This window comes from Aspergillus eucalypticola, assembly GCF_003184535.1.
Source record: "Aspergillus eucalypticola CBS 122712 chromosome Unknown BO83scaffold_24, whole genome shotgun sequence".
Taxonomy (NCBI): Eukaryota; Fungi; Ascomycota; class Eurotiomycetes; order Eurotiales; family Aspergillaceae; genus Aspergillus; species Aspergillus eucalypticola.
In genome coordinates this window covers 20,530-35,109 of record NW_020290298.1, presented here as the reverse complement: position 1 = coordinate 35,109, position 14,580 = coordinate 20,530, and the positions used below count along the sequence as shown (strand labels likewise).

The 14,580-nt window shown below is 51.9% G+C and overlaps 5 protein-coding genes across 5 annotated transcripts; 3 read left to right on the top strand and 2 right to left on the bottom strand.

Annotated features, from left to right (window-relative positions):
• The first annotated feature begins 19 nt into the window (after window positions 1-19).
• On the top strand, window positions 20-1,069 carry BO83DRAFT_380899 (SDR family oxidoreductase). The gene has a single exon (XM_025531861.1). The coding sequence runs from the start codon at window positions 87-89 to the stop codon at window positions 1,038-1,040; it is 954 nt and encodes a 317-aa protein (XP_025385001.1). The 5' UTR covers window positions 20-86; the 3' UTR covers window positions 1,041-1,069.
• A 56-nt stretch (window positions 1,070-1,125) lies between these two features.
• BO83DRAFT_419504 (DUF3292 domain-containing protein) lies at window positions 1,126-3,702 on the bottom strand. The gene is made up of 5 exons (XM_025534887.1): window positions 3,265-3,702; window positions 3,004-3,213; window positions 2,434-2,945; window positions 2,151-2,378; window positions 1,126-2,090 (listed from the first exon to the last, which is right to left on the bottom strand). Exons 1-5 carry the CDS (start codon window positions 3,553-3,555, stop codon window positions 1,298-1,300), a joined length of 2,034 nt encoding a protein of 677 aa, XP_025385000.1. The 5' UTR covers window positions 3,556-3,702; the 3' UTR covers window positions 1,126-1,297.
• A 379-nt stretch (window positions 3,703-4,081) lies between these two features.
• On the top strand, window positions 4,082-6,221 carry BO83DRAFT_343816 (crossover junction endonuclease MUS81). The gene is made up of 4 exons (XM_025528710.1): window positions 4,082-4,237; window positions 4,296-4,465; window positions 4,519-4,925; window positions 4,974-6,221. The coding sequence occupies exons 1-4, from the start codon at window positions 4,146-4,148 to the stop codon at window positions 6,060-6,062; spliced, it is 1,758 nt and encodes a 585-aa protein (XP_025384999.1). The 5' UTR covers window positions 4,082-4,145; the 3' UTR covers window positions 6,063-6,221.
• A 76-nt stretch (window positions 6,222-6,297) lies between these two features.
• On the bottom strand, window positions 6,298-10,808 carry BO83DRAFT_106165 (putative copper resistance-associated P-type ATPase). Its single transcript, XM_025525894.1, has one exon. It carries the CDS (start codon window positions 10,338-10,340, stop codon window positions 6,564-6,566), a length of 3,777 nt encoding a protein of 1,258 aa, XP_025384998.1. The 5' UTR covers window positions 10,341-10,808; the 3' UTR covers window positions 6,298-6,563.
• A 1,504-nt stretch (window positions 10,809-12,312) lies between these two features.
• On the top strand, window positions 12,313-14,550 carry BO83DRAFT_319898 (transcription factor TFIIIB subunit BRF1; the record flags this gene model as incomplete). The annotated part of the gene is made up of 1 exon (XM_025527796.1): window positions 12,313-14,550. One exon carries the CDS (start codon window positions 12,313-12,315, stop codon window positions 14,548-14,550), a length of 2,238 nt encoding a protein of 745 aa, XP_025384997.1.
• Window positions 14,551-14,580: the final 30 nt, after the last annotated feature.

The window sequence follows — 14,580 nt, the reverse complement described above, 5'->3', positions numbered from 1 at the left end:
TTCATAGTGCCTTAACAAACAATCAATTCCCACACCTCACTCTCTCTCTCTCCACAACCACTAATCCCCTTAATTGACCCTCCAAAATGCAAATTCTCATCACCGGAGCAGCCGGCTTCATCGGCCAACTCCTCGCAAAAGAGCTCCTCAACGATCCATCATACACCGTCACACTAACCGATATCAACGAGCCCCCTATCCCCACAGGCGTCGCATACCCTCAAAATGCACGTTCAGTGACAGCAGACCTCCTGAAAGGCGCAGACGCAGTCGTGGACAAATCCCTCGACGCCGTCTACGCCTTCCATGGAATCATGTCATCCGGCTCAGAAGCCAATTTCGATCTAGGCATGAGCGTCAACGTAGACGCCACACGGAACCTGCTTGAGGCTCTCCGCAGAACCTGTCCCGGCGTACGGGTGATTTATTCCTCAAGTCAGGCTGTCTACGGCCAGCCACTCCCCGAAATAGTGAACGACAGTGTCATCCCGACGCCGCAGTCATCCTACGGCGCTGAGAAGATCATCTGTGAAACTCTCATCAATGAGTACACCCGTCGTGGCTTCATCACGGGCTTTACTCTTCGATTTCCCACTATTTCTGTCCGGCCTGGTCTTCCAACGGCCGCTGCTTCGTCTTTTCTCTCTGGGATGATCCGCGAGCCGCTCGACGGCAAGGAGTGCGTCATTCCGCTGGAGGATAGGTCGTTCAAGTCTTGGTTGTGCTCGCCCAAGACTCTGGTTCATAATCTTGTTCATACGTTATCGTTGTCCAAGGATGCGTTGCCTCCTCATATTCGACAGATTAATGTTCCTGGTATTTGTGTCACTATTCAGGATATGATGGATGCTTTGGAGAAGGTTGCAGGGAAGGATAAGCTCGATCTGTTAACGGAGAAGGACGATCCGACCCTCAGGCCGATCTTGGAGTCTTGGCCTACTCGCTTCGATAACTCTCAGGCTATTTCTTTGGGTTTCAAGCGAGATTCTTCGTTTGAGCAAGCAGTAAGAGATTACCAGTTGGAGATAGGACAGCAATGAACACTAGTGCTCCACATTCTGTACTTTGCCCACGATGTTTTCTTCACGGATGACTAGACATGCAAGTCGGATTCCATTTTCATACAATGATACCAGCACAGTAATAAAACATCATTATACAACATCGATTATGACCATAGCTTCAACTTCCCCATATGCACAAGTTCCTAACCGTCATACCACATACCACCTCGACAACCCTCGACCTCACTATTTCCAAACCTGAAAAAACACCTTAGCAAGCATCCAAACCAAGATCAATAACTTTCCCAAACCTGTCCATCAATAGCAACCAGCCGATTAAACAACTGGTTGCGAGTCTTCATAGCCGTAAGCTGATACTTCTGCTCCGGCAACCTCCCCGTAAGCACCATTCCATCCACCACCTCCTTGCTCTCACCCACAGCCCAGCCCGTGACCAACTTCCCCTTCCACCCGAGTCCACCAACCTTCCTCATCTCCAGAATATCCGTCACAGGCATCGTGAACAGCACTGTGCCTTTCGGCCGATGTTCCAGACTAGGCTTATCCAACTGCACGGTCTGGTCCGTCGTGAAGTAAAGCAGCGGTGGCTTCTGGGACTGATCGAGGACCACGACGCCCCGCTTGCCTTTGTATCGCCCGTCGAATTGAATGGGGCCGGATGGGAGGGTGAGTTTGCCTTTGCTGCGGAGCACACCGACGCGGGGTTTGGCGTGCTTGGAGCCGGCAGCTGCGCGGGCTCGGTCAACGGCGAGCTTGCTCTGGATGCCTGTGGCGGTGGTGCCTCGGAAGAAGCCGACCATGCGGTTCATGAAGCCTTTCTTGTGGGGCTTGGGGTGTACTTCGTGTTCTTCGATGACAGGTTCGGGGGAGGGGGCGATTGCTTGGTTGATTTCTTCTTCTGAGGCGGAGATGTTGATATCCTTGTCGTTGATGGGGGCCGGGTGGTATGGTGTTTGGTGAAGGGAGTGGGATGGTGGTGGTGGGAGGGGGGCACCGTTAGCTTCGCCGATTCGGAGAAGAGTTAAGGTGAGTTGTGCGTTGGTGGGGATTCCTTTCAGCAGGGAGCTAGTGGAGTGTTAGCACTACGTGAATCTTTTTTTGTTTGAAGAGACCGGGGTTGCGTACTTCTGGAGCTCGAGCAGTTTCTCCCATCGAGGGTACTCGCGGTTCAAGTAGGCCACACCACGCCAGATAATCGGGTCGCCGAAGAAGGCGAATCCAGTACCGAAAGTAGTCATTTTGACAAATACGTAGCTGGAGGTGATGAGTGAGATCAGGAAGCCAACAGATAGCACCGCTGTTAGGCGAACGTAGGGAGTCACGATGGAGAATGGAGGAGTTGGTGACAAAGCACTATAGCATGTCAGAATGTAAGTGTGTGGCTTTCGGTGCTGCGGTCTGTACATACTTGCCAAACCGTTCATAAGTGTCAGTTATGTCGCTCAGCACGCGCATTGCCATGTTAGCACCGTTGTAAACGGTATCTCTCATGGGTTGCCTAGTCTTATCATGAGCTTCGTCCGGGGCTTCCCCACGAGCAGCTGTCTGGGCATCTGCTGCGCTGGTAGCAAGCTTCATCACATCTGGAGCATTATCTTCCATTGGGGCATCATCAGGTGTCCCTTGATCATGCTTGCCGGCAACACTACCAACAGCAACACTAGCAACGCTTGTAAAGAGGTTGCTAGCCTCCTGTTCAGCAGCTTCACCCTTCATATTCTCGGGCGCCCCAGTGATACTATCATGGGAACCTAAGACGCCGGCTTTGGGCTTTTGCACGCCACCGGTATCCTTGTCCACTAGAGCTATAGGAGCAGGAGGAAACAAGTATGACCTGCTATCAGGACTAATAACCAGCACTATTAGAAGGGTGAAGATGGTCGGAGCAAGCAGATCCAAGGCCCACGCAGCAAAATAAACCTAAAATTCAACACCAGTCAATCGAGTCAGAGATGAAAGACGTCCAGTTATAACCTACAGCACAAAATGCCGCTGTTCGTTGGCGCTCCCTCCATGAGCGTAGCCTGGCAATGTGATTGACGAATGAGGTTAACGAGACGATAATGGTAGTGTAGAATCGCTCAAGGGTAGCGCGCAGTTTATCAGGGGAGAATTGCTCATCTTCGGCCCGGTTGAGGTCCAGTCGTTGCAGGGGGGAATGCGGCACTGCTTTCACATAATAGATTTGCTGTGTTTGAATCAGTCTGTGGTCCAGTATTGAAGGGTGCAGGCGCCGTACCTTGTTGAAACGTCGAATAAGCATCCAAAGATCTTCGTTTGAGATTCCGGACACAATCTGCTCGTCAAGCTCGTCGGGGTGTTGATTCCAGCCCACATCCGTGACAGTGTCCGTTTGTCCAGCCTTCTGAGCCAGCCCTTTCTCATCTTGATCCACCTTAGAAAGAACATGACTGTCTGTTGGACCGCTAATCTCAGTGGTGACGCGATCAGCCGCGAAGATATCGTTGCCGCTGGTCTTCGAGCTATACGCGACAGGCTCTGCTGGTTTTGTGGGATCCCTCCGTGACATGTTGCACAAGAACTTAGTGTTAATGCATGTATAATAGAAGCAAATATGGGCTCAAAATTGGGAAAGGAGATGCGCTTTGAGGTTCTCTTGAAAGCCGGGGTAGGCAATACGTCATGGCTGTGTCGTCACGAACCGATCGTGCAAAAGCCTGGAATCTCAGGAGTGCGTCAGCATACGGTACCTCGACCCAATCTTCTTAGCTCAGGGGCATTTCAGAGTAACTTACTACCCGATCGATCGATCGATGTCTTCGATTTCCAATTACCTCTTGGGACGCGTTATGCTTTAGATCAATGGCGCTGATGCGACTGCATACTTGACAACCCAGCCAATCAAAACCTATTGTAGTAGCAGCACCGCCACACATGTGGCTTTATGTGGCGCAAAGCAATTCTGCCGAAATAGGAAATACGCGTGAGAACATCCCGATGCCGCGTTCCAGACCAGTAGATTCGATCTCCGCCTCCCAGGCCTAGAACACCACTTTAGTTTTCTATTCAGAAACATCAGAATCGCTTATGAGATTGATAATCTGACACCCTTATTTCTGTCTCTTCCCGCACCATGTCATTGCGATTAAATTTGGAACTATGAGTGAGACGTGTGCCAATCCCCTACTACTGGGGTGGATCAAAGAATGGCTAGACGAGGCTCGAGAACGCAACAGCAAAGGTGCCATAGTGTCAGTGCTGTCCCATAACTCGATACAGTAGTGGGGTTTGATGCTGAATAATGCACAGATACAGAAAGGCCTACGAGTCGATGAAAGCCTGTCCCTTGGTTTTTCAACACCCCTCCGAGGCTCAGCAGCTAAACGGACTTGGCCCAAAACTATGTGATCGCTTGACCGAGAAGCTAAAGGCTTACTGTGAACAAAATGCGCTGCCGATGCCCGAGCATCCTCAAAAATGTAAGTCATGGTAGTACTGTCATCTTCGAGCAGAGCAGGTCTAAGAATCGTAGCGGCGAGCAGCAAAAGAGCATCCGATGAGGGCACGGCAGAAAGCCAGCCAGCCAAGAAACCTCGAAAGGCGAGGCCTTATGTCCCGACTCTACGATCGGGCCCTTATGCGTTGATCCTAGCCCTGGCAACCCTTAATGAGAACTCTTCTCAAGGCCTAACCAAGGCACAACTGATTGACTTGGCGCAGCCGAACTGCGACAGTTCGTTCACGGCACCTGCCGAGTCGTCCAAATTCCATACTGCCTGGAGCTCAATGAAGACGCTTTTGCAGAAGGAGATTGTATATGATTTTGGGCGCCCTCTGAAAAAGTACGCACTCACAGAAGAGGGATGGGAGGTGGCGAAAAGGATGAAAAAGGTCGCCCTGCCGTCAAATCAAGGCACTTTGGCGTTTGGGAATCATTCGGTAACAAAGCCATACCTACTCTGCTACGACAATATCTAATCTACGTAGGGGTCAAGTACAACCCACACCGGGGACTCCCAGTTGCAGGACAGCATGGGTGGCAACATCACAGAGGTAATCGACGACGAAGAAGCACCCACAGCCCATAACGATATCCCAGGATGGGAACCTACCCCAGACGGAACAGTAACCCCCATAACAATCCCCCCCGATAGCTTCACAGTCCAGCTGGTTCTGGACAATCGCGAAGTCCGCTCATCCAAAGACAGGGATTACATTACCAACGAACTACACAAAAAGGGAGCCAGTCCTGAAGTGCGCGCACTAGAACTAGGCGACGTCATGTGGGTAGCCAAATTCCACAACCCAACGTTCCTATCCCAATACGGCGAAGAAGGCGACGAAGTCATGCTCGACTGGATCGTTGAGCGCAAGAGGATCGACGATCTCATCAGCTCCATGAAAGACGGACGGTTCCACGAACAAAAGTTCCGTCTCCGTCGTTCAGGCGTAAAAAACGTCATCTACCTCATCGAAGAGTTCACCGTCCCCTCAGACCCCAACAGCGCCATGGCAGGCAAATACAATGAGATGGTAGCCTCTGCCATAGCCTCAACACAAGTCGTCAACGGCTACTTCGTCAAGAGAACCAAGAACCTCGACGACACGATCCAATACCTAGCTAGAATGACCCTCCTGTTGCGCAGAATGTTCAACAGCCCCTCTGCCAACGGTGAACCACCCTCCAACAGCCTCAGTCTAATCCCTAGTCGCCAGCTCTCCTCCTCCCAATCATACCTCACAGCCCTGGAACGTCTCCGAGCAGAGAGCCCCAAGACCACTTACGCCGTGACCTTTTCCACCTTCTCCGCCCTAACCTCCAAATCCGACGTCTTGACCCTCCGTGACGTGTTCCTGAAAATGCTCATGTGCATCCGGGGTGTGACAGGCGAAAAGGCTCTTGAGATTCAACGGAGGTGGCCGACTCCGCAGGCATTTATCCGTGCTTTTGAGGAGCTTGATCCGAAGGATCGGGAGAACATGGTTTCAGAACGGATGAACACGCTTGTTGGACGGAAGAAGATCGCGAAGGTACTGAGCAAGAAGATTGCAGAGGTATGGGGTGAGGGCGGTTGATTCATTTGTAGGAGGATGGGGATCTATATAGGATCAAATTACGAGTGATGCATGAGGGCGGAATCCATTCAATATATAGGACGACTTCAACATAAAGCGCACTGTTGGTGACTTGATGACCAGTACATTCAATCAGTTAGATAAAAGAGAACATCAGACAAGGAGCCTCAGATACACTACAAACTACTAGTAGTAGCAAATGCCGACTTGACTTCTTACTAAAGCATGCTTTATGGCCCATGCCTTTAAAAAGCCATAGCAGCTACAACCTTTAAAACCAATAAAAGTTCACACGTAAGTAGTCATTGACATTCAATCTCATCATCACCAGGATGATCCAAATCTCATCTGTCATACATAGCAATGCCCGAATAATAAATCGTAGCCCTCATGAAAGATCATGACCGAAAGATAAACACCATAGCGAAATATTATACCTATATGGAGCAACCCGAACCCATGTTCCTTGGAGCAAAACATACACCATGACCACCTAATCAACTACCCACCCAACCCAAACACCCTCTTAATCGACCTGCGACTAATCCCCAACGCCAGACTACTACAAACGACCGAAATGCTACTCAACGCCATGGCCAACGCTGCCCAGACGGGACTCAGTCTCCAATGGGTATCAGTAACCACAAGCTCCCCACCGACAATGTCATGCTTATGTCCACTAACGATCGGATAGAAGACACCAGCAGCGACAGGCACCAAGCAGCAGTTATAAATCAACGCCCAACCAAAGTTCAACTTGACGCGGTTGAAGACGCGACGACTAAGCAGGACAAGTTGCAGGATGGTATCGAGCTCTGAGTTGAGGAGGATGAAGCTAGCGGAATTCATGGCGACGTCGGATCCCGACGCCATGGCGATGCTCACATCTGCTGCGGCGAGGGCGGGGGAGTCGTTGACGCCGTCGCCGACGAAGGCGACGATGGAGCGGTTGTTGGTGGGGGCTCGTTGGCTTTCTGCTTCGGAGTCGCTCTGCGGGATGAAGTTGTTGTTGCTGTCTTGGATTTGACGCACGAAATCGGCTTTGCCTGCTGGCATTACGTTCGCCATGACGTTGGAGCGCGGGATGCCGACCATGTCGGCGACGGCGTGCGCGGTTGTCTGGTTGTCGCCGGTGCACATGTATACATTAACTTTGCGCTTTTGGAGCTTGGAGATGACTTCGATGGTGTCGGGTCGGATGGTGTCGGAGATAGCGAAGACGATGGCTGGAATGAAGGAGGGTTCGTTTTGGGAGCGGAGAGATAGGATGGCGGTTGATTTACCGGCAGCTTGGTACTTCGAGAGAGTTTTAGAGAGGTGGCTTTCGTCGTAGTCTGATGTTTCTAGGCTGTGTAGGAGACGTTGGTTGCCGATGGCAGCTTCGTATTGAGTGGGTGTCTCGGATTTTTCGTTGATATTCGGCATTGATACAGTGAACGTGCCTTTCATTCCTTGACCCGATCTTTCTTCGATGTCTGCGCTGGTGATCGTGACGGAGGGCTTTTCCTTGCAGAAAGTTGAAATGGCTCGAGCGATTGGATGGTTGCTGCTTTCTTCGAGCTTCCGGGCAAGTGTCCAAGCTACCTGTATCACGTCGGAGTCTGAAACCAGGGCTTCATGTTCGGATACCTGCAAGCTGCCGCCCTCTGTGAGGGTTCCCGTCTTGTCGAACACAATGGCGTCGAGCCGGCTCGCTTCTTGGAAGGCCTCGCCTCCTCCTTTGACCAGAATACCCTGCTTAGCAGCTAGTCCGCCGCCAACGAAAAGTGCCGTGGGGGCGGCGAGTGCCAGACCACAAGGACAGGCCACGACGAACACTGCGATCGCAAACTCCAATGCCCAGAATGTCCAACCGCCGCGTGCAACGTCAAGGTAATCATCAGGCAGTGCCCCCGAGAGGCCGAGAGCGAGCCAGATGACGAAGGTCAGGATGGCGATCAGGGTGATGATTGGGACAAAGTGCGAGGTCAATAGATCCGCAACCCGTTCCAGCGGTGCACGTCTGCTCTGACCTTCTCGCACCACGGAGATGATCTGATCCAGCATCGAGGAGCCCCCAATTGCAGTGACCTTGACCTCAACGGGCTGACCGACGTTGACAGATCCGGTGTAAACTTGATCACCTGCTGACTTATGGACTGGTTTCGACTCTCCTGTCAAGGAGCTTTCATCGAACTGGTATGAAGCAGTCCCAACGACGACACCGTCCGCAGGTGGTGAGGCGCCGTGAGGTATGCTAACTACATCCCCAATTTCTAGCAGGTCAATGTTGATCCGCTCATAGCCATCTTCCGCAAGTCTGTTTTCGTCACCAAATAGGTCTGTGTCACTTGCGTTGATCCTCAACAGAGCCTCTGTCGGGCGCAGCTTTCCAAGAGATGCGACCGCATCCCCGGTCTTTGCCTTGCTGTACGCTTCCATAAACCGCCCAGCAAGAATAAACATAGTGAGAAACACAACCGTGTCGAAATATGTTGAACTATGTGTGTTGGACGCTGAGCCCATCGCGGCGTCCATGATAAGCACAGCTAAAGACGCGACATAGGCTACGGTCGTACCGGCAGAGATGAGTAGGTTCATGCTCCCAAACCGGTAAAACCTGCGAAGGAGCGGTGCACGACTTCCAGGACGCCAAAGGGAGTAGACTTCTTTCATCGCACGCACGTGGAAAATATCAGCACCATAGCACATGACCGGGGTTGTCATGATAAAAAGGGCCCATTCGAGGCGCGAGGCATCTCCAGCCCACATCGGTTGTTCCAAGAATTTGCGAACCTTGTTGTTTGACGACACCAAGCTCATGAATACAATGCCCAGGATGAACGTGGGGATAGCCACGAGCAGAACAAAGATAAATCGGGTGAACAGTCGGCGTCTTTCGTGGCGCTGCATCGCTCGGGACCGATCTTCGACGCTCGGAGGACGATAAACGGTGGCAGTGAAAGCATCGTGAGCCGACTCGATTGTCCGAAGTATACTCCTCACTGTGAGAGAGGGTGGCTTTGGTGTATATGTAACCGCAAGAATCGGATTCTTGACGGACAGGTTGCCATCGACTTTAACATCCGGGAAAGCTTCCAAGGACTTGACAACTTTGTCAGGGCAGTGATGGCAGAACATACCATCCACACGGATCGACAGTGTCCTTTCTTCCAGAGGCTCATCGTCGCTATCTGCCACCAGGGCTGTCACATTATCGACCGAAGCATCATAGCCTAGATCTTCAATCTTTTCCACGATCTCATCAATATGATCACGCCCTTCAAACTCAACTCTGCCACTGTGGGTCAAGAGATTGATCGAAACAGTAGTGACAAAAGAAAGCTCTTCCAGCCCTCGGGTAACTGCCCCGGAGCACGAACCGCACGTCATGCCGCCGATAGCAAGTTCAGCGACAAAAATCGAAGGGGCCTCCTTGCGTGCGGGGGCTGTCTTGATCATATTGACCTCATCAAGCGACGCTTCGAAACCGATATCTTCAATCTGTTCGACGACTTTGTCGATGTTCGACTGCGGGCCAGTAAAAATGACAGTAGCACTATTGGTAAGGAGGTTGACGGTGATGTCTTCAACAAAGTCCAACTCTTTCACCTCGTTCGTGATGCTGTTGGCGCATGAAGCACAGCTCATACCACCAATGCTCACACGAGCGTTGAACCTTTCCTTATCTTCCGAATCGTGAAGCGTCTCGGGCGGCTCCACGGGTGTAACTTCTTCGGCTGACCCCCGGGCTACTAGACTCTGTACCTCTGACTGGGTTGGACCAGGCTTTCCACCCGTACGAAGACCACTATAGCGGTCGCGAGGGCGGCGAGCAGCATCTGCCAAGTCCTCGCCGGCCGCGAGGCTATCCAGCTCTTCTTTCCTGCAAGCGTCACAGTTGTCAACATGTCGGCTTCCCAGAGCTGGATCTCGGTGGATGTTAGGCTGGGTAGTGAACAACACTGAGTCGCGGGGTAGCCATGAAGTTGTATCAAGTTCCGAGATAACTGATCCTCTGGGTTCATATGTAGTGACATGGTGAACCTCGAAGGCAGCTTCAACCAAAGCCGAAGCAAGGCGTGACGGGTCTGTTTCGGCGCTGTGAACGACGCGTACTTCGTGGGTGAGAACCGACACATCGATATCCCTCACCCCATCAATGTCCGATAGAACTTCATTGATGTATGCGACGCAAGAGGAGCAATGAATGTTGCTGACAAAGAATATACTTCTGAGAAGTCTCGAGTCCTGTCCAGCAGGAACTCGAGAGTTGGTGTCTGCTGCCGACGGCGACATTGTCGAGGGAGGAGGGGGAAAAGAAAGGAAGAGATAAGGAAAGGGCAGGAAAGACAGACTCAATCACTGCTTTAAAGCCCTGCCTGGCAGTAAGAGAGCTTGGCAGGGAGAGAAAGTTGTTTGATAGAGAGAAACAGAGAAGGCGTCGACGGCGGGTCTTGTCGGTTGATGTCAAGGGACGCCAGAGCTCTAACCGGGATTTGACACCCCACGAAGACGAGACAGTTAATGCAACACGCCTCGCTGGCGTATTAGCGCAGGGGAATGCCTATCGAGCAATGAGAGCGACGAGTGGACAGAGTTGCGAGGTAAGATGTTGCTTTTCCTGTCTGAGATTGAGTATTGCCTACTGACAGCGGCGCCTATGGTTGCAGATCGCAATTGCTCAGTCAACAAGTAAGAAACGAGGAAGGGCGAACTCTCTACAAATAGGCCAAAAGAGAAGGAGGGAGAGAGTGGAAGAAATATATATCATCATTAACATCATGTTTCTGGGTTCTTCGATCAGGGAAGGGAGGGGGGAGGAGGGAGGCAAAGCTGCGCGTTTTGTGCGTCAAAAGAAGATGTGAGGATGTTATGGGGCCGCGCACAAATGGCGCATTCCACTCCAGTCATTTACCCACTTCACCCTCCACGGAGAAGAAATGCTACTGTGTGTAGGTGATGTAAGTCATCCATATGTACCAAATGCCCCTGGATGAACGATTCTTATCAAACTTCCCCATAATGGGCGCATGTGATTGAAGAGATCCATTCGAATTCTCCGCTGGTAAACCGGCATTATCTCCCGATACCACAAGTATCCCTGTGGAGGAGAGTTTAGACAAAGGTGGGAATTACATATGTGGCGAAATTTTTTAAAGCTCCGGCATTTGATTGATCAGGATTGGCTCACTAAGCAGTTAGCGGATCTTTTTGGTGGTTTCGGTCCCAGTTTAAGCTCCCAGGGGGAGGAAAAATAAAAAAAAGATGGGATGAAAGTTGAAGATGCGATCGTCCAGATTAGATCCGGCTGATCGAGGAGGCTGCTTTAGACGCCCATTTCTTGGCCTAAAGAGATAGAAACAGCTGTTTAAACGTATTAAAATAGAGCTGTGCACGTTACCTTCGCTATAGAATGCTGTAGTTCTCAATAGCTGAGGGTAGGCGAACTGGCAGATACTAGTACACTAGCTAGCTGCAAACAGCCTAACATGGCCTAATGAAACGGTACCACCGGACTTATACCAGGATACCTTTTCTATGACAGATAAGATAGACTGGAAATTTTCCCCAAATTGAGAAGTCGAAATGAAATAATTCCACAACTCAAAAGGGGTACTGAAGCAGCTGCAGCTCAGCCAGCCTGCAACGGGGATTGCAGCATTTTCCGGAAAATGCCTCCTCGGGGATTCGAACGAGAGACAGTGAGGAATGAGGCAGAAACGAACTTCGGCCTTCAAGACGCAGCGTGACACGTGACTCTTCCATTGGACCACCGCGACAGGCGCGTCATAATTTTCACGTCGGTGATGCGTCGCGCCCACCTGAATCACCTCCATTTCATTCTTCCCTCTTTCATCAACTACTTTTACTTATACTCCCCAGCTGCGGTTGATTTCTATAGCCAGTTTTTCTTCACTATTTCTAGTTGGTCCAGTGAATACGGGGTTTTGGTTATCTTTCACCCGTATAACACTCCTACCAGCCCCCCCCTGATAACATCTTGAAACCCCGCCGGAGTGTTCTTTGTGCGGTTTGTTCGCTCTTATAGCCCCTCCGTCTGGCTCGTCGCTGCACCTTCAGCTCGACGATTGGATCACGCTACGTCCAGGATCATTGTGTGGACTATTTAGGCATGATAGACCCTGTGTGATCGATTGTCTATTCTCCTTCATCTTATTGGACCAACCTACTACCACCGCTCGTGGACATCATCGACCCCCAACAGAGCCATCCCGTCGCATTTACAATGTCCGTCCCTAGGCCTGGGATGCGTGCTCCCATTCCCCCACGCGGCGGCCCAAGGCCACCTATGGGAAGACTAGCCAGTCTGAAATCGCCCAATCCAACTCCAATCAGGCGTCCCCAGCCAATTTCTCGGCCTCAGCCTGCCAGGCCAACTACCCACCCCAAAACCTCAACTTGCCCTAACCCGGGCTGTCCTGCCCCTCACATCGTTGAGGATGACGGTCAGAAGGTTTGTTCCGGGTGTGGTACTGTCATCAGTGAAGCAAACATCGTCTCCGAGGTTACTTTCGGGGAATCGTCGTCAGGTGCAGCAGTCGTTCAGGGTACCTTTGTCGGCGAAGATCAATCCCATGTCCGCAGTTATGGCCCTGGCTTTCAGCGTGGAGGCGCCGAAAGCCGCGAGATTACGGAACAAAACGGTAACCGCTACATCACTCAGCTATCTCGTGCCTTGACTATCCCAGAGAGTGCCATGAAGGCTGCTGGTCAGGTGTTCAAGCTGGCAGTCGGGTTGAACTTCATTCAAGGTCGAAGAACCAAGACTGTAGCTGCTGTATGCCTATATATTGCATGTCGTCGGCAGGATGGCAACACCATCATGCTCATCGATTTTGCCGATGTCCTAATGATCAACGTCTTCAAACTAGGCCGGACCTACAAAGCTCTGCTTGACGAGTTGCGTCTGGGTGGTAACGTGTTTCTGATGAACCCGATTGACCCGGAGAGTTTGATCTACAGATTTGCCAAACAGCTTGAATTTGGGTCGGCTACCATGCAGGTGGCGAGCGAGGCGGTCCGTATCGTACAGCGGATGAACCGCGATTGGATGACGACGGGTCGTCGTCCCGCTGGTATTTGTGGTGCCGCCTTGATTCTTGCAGCCCGCATGAACAACTTTCGTCGCACTGTTCGAGAGGTTGTCTACGTCGTCAAGGTCACCGAGATCACTATTAGCCAGCGTTTGAACGAGTTCAGCTCCACCGAAAGTGGTGAACTTACAGTCGACCAGTTTCGTTCCGTGCAGCTGGAAAACGCGCATGACCCACCTTCTTTTGCCAGGGCTAGAGAAGGACGAAAGCCATCACGCTCTTTCAAGAGACGGCCCACGGAAACGGCTGCCGACATGGAGAGTGATATACAGGAAGCACAACAACACAGGCGTGTCGACTCAGACGGATTCGCTATTCCTAGTCTTCCCATTGATCCGGCATTATTAGCGGCCAGCAGCGGTCAACGTCGCCAATCGACTGCCTCTGCTGCAAGCGAAACCATTTCGGATGCTGGCGAGGAGCACGCCAAGTCTGCTCGCCAGAAGGGTCCGAAGAGACCCCCTCTTCCAGCACCTTCGCCAGATCAAATTGCATCGGAGGAGGCCTTGGAGAATGAAATGACCGCGCTGTTGTCCAAAGGATCGAACATGTTTGACACTAGTGCCGGTCCTCCGAGGAAGGTCGTCTCTGACAATACAGAGATCGACGCTGCGGAGTTTGAATCGGATCCGGAGGTGTCTAACTGTTTGCTTTCTCCTGCGGAAGTTGAGATTAAAGAACGGATCTGGGTCCATGAGAACAAAGATTATCTTAGGACCCAGCAAGCTAAAGCGCTCAAGCGAGCTCTGGCCGAGGCCGATTCCCACCCTGGCGCGGACGGTCGCGTGCACAAACCGCGGAAACGCCGCCGTGGTAGACTGGGCGACGTTACTTATCTTGAAGGCGAAGGCGAAGACGCCGACGGCCGCAGCACTCGGGCTTCCACCCCTGCCGAAGCTACCCGTCGGATGTTGGAGAGAAGAGGGTTCAGTAAAAAGATCAACTACCGTCTTTTGGAGTCACTATTTGGCGATGAAGGGGCCGACGAGGCCTCCAAACCTAAGGAAGAGAGTTTGAGCCGAAGCCAGAGTCGCAGCCAAAGTGTTGTGTCACGCCGCAGCGCCAGTATCGAGCCAGAGGCGGCCTCGAGGCGTACCCGGCTTGCAACCCCCTCAAGTGGCCAACCTGCTGGAGCTTATTCGTCTACCGCGGGTCCGGCGCGTGGCTCAGCGGCCCCTGCTGCTCAGGCCCTGACGGATCAAGGTGGGAAAGCGAGTCAGAATGAGCAAGTCCTCGGTCCCGCAGATGGAGCAAAGAATGAGTACTCGGATGACGAACAAGAGGATGACTACGACGACGAGGATGACATGGAGGATGACGGAGTTGACGCGGCGCTTGCTGGAACCTATGGTGACTATTATGACGAGGGGAGTGATTATGGCAGTGATTAAAGTTGCGATGATAGCAGGGTTGTACTTCAC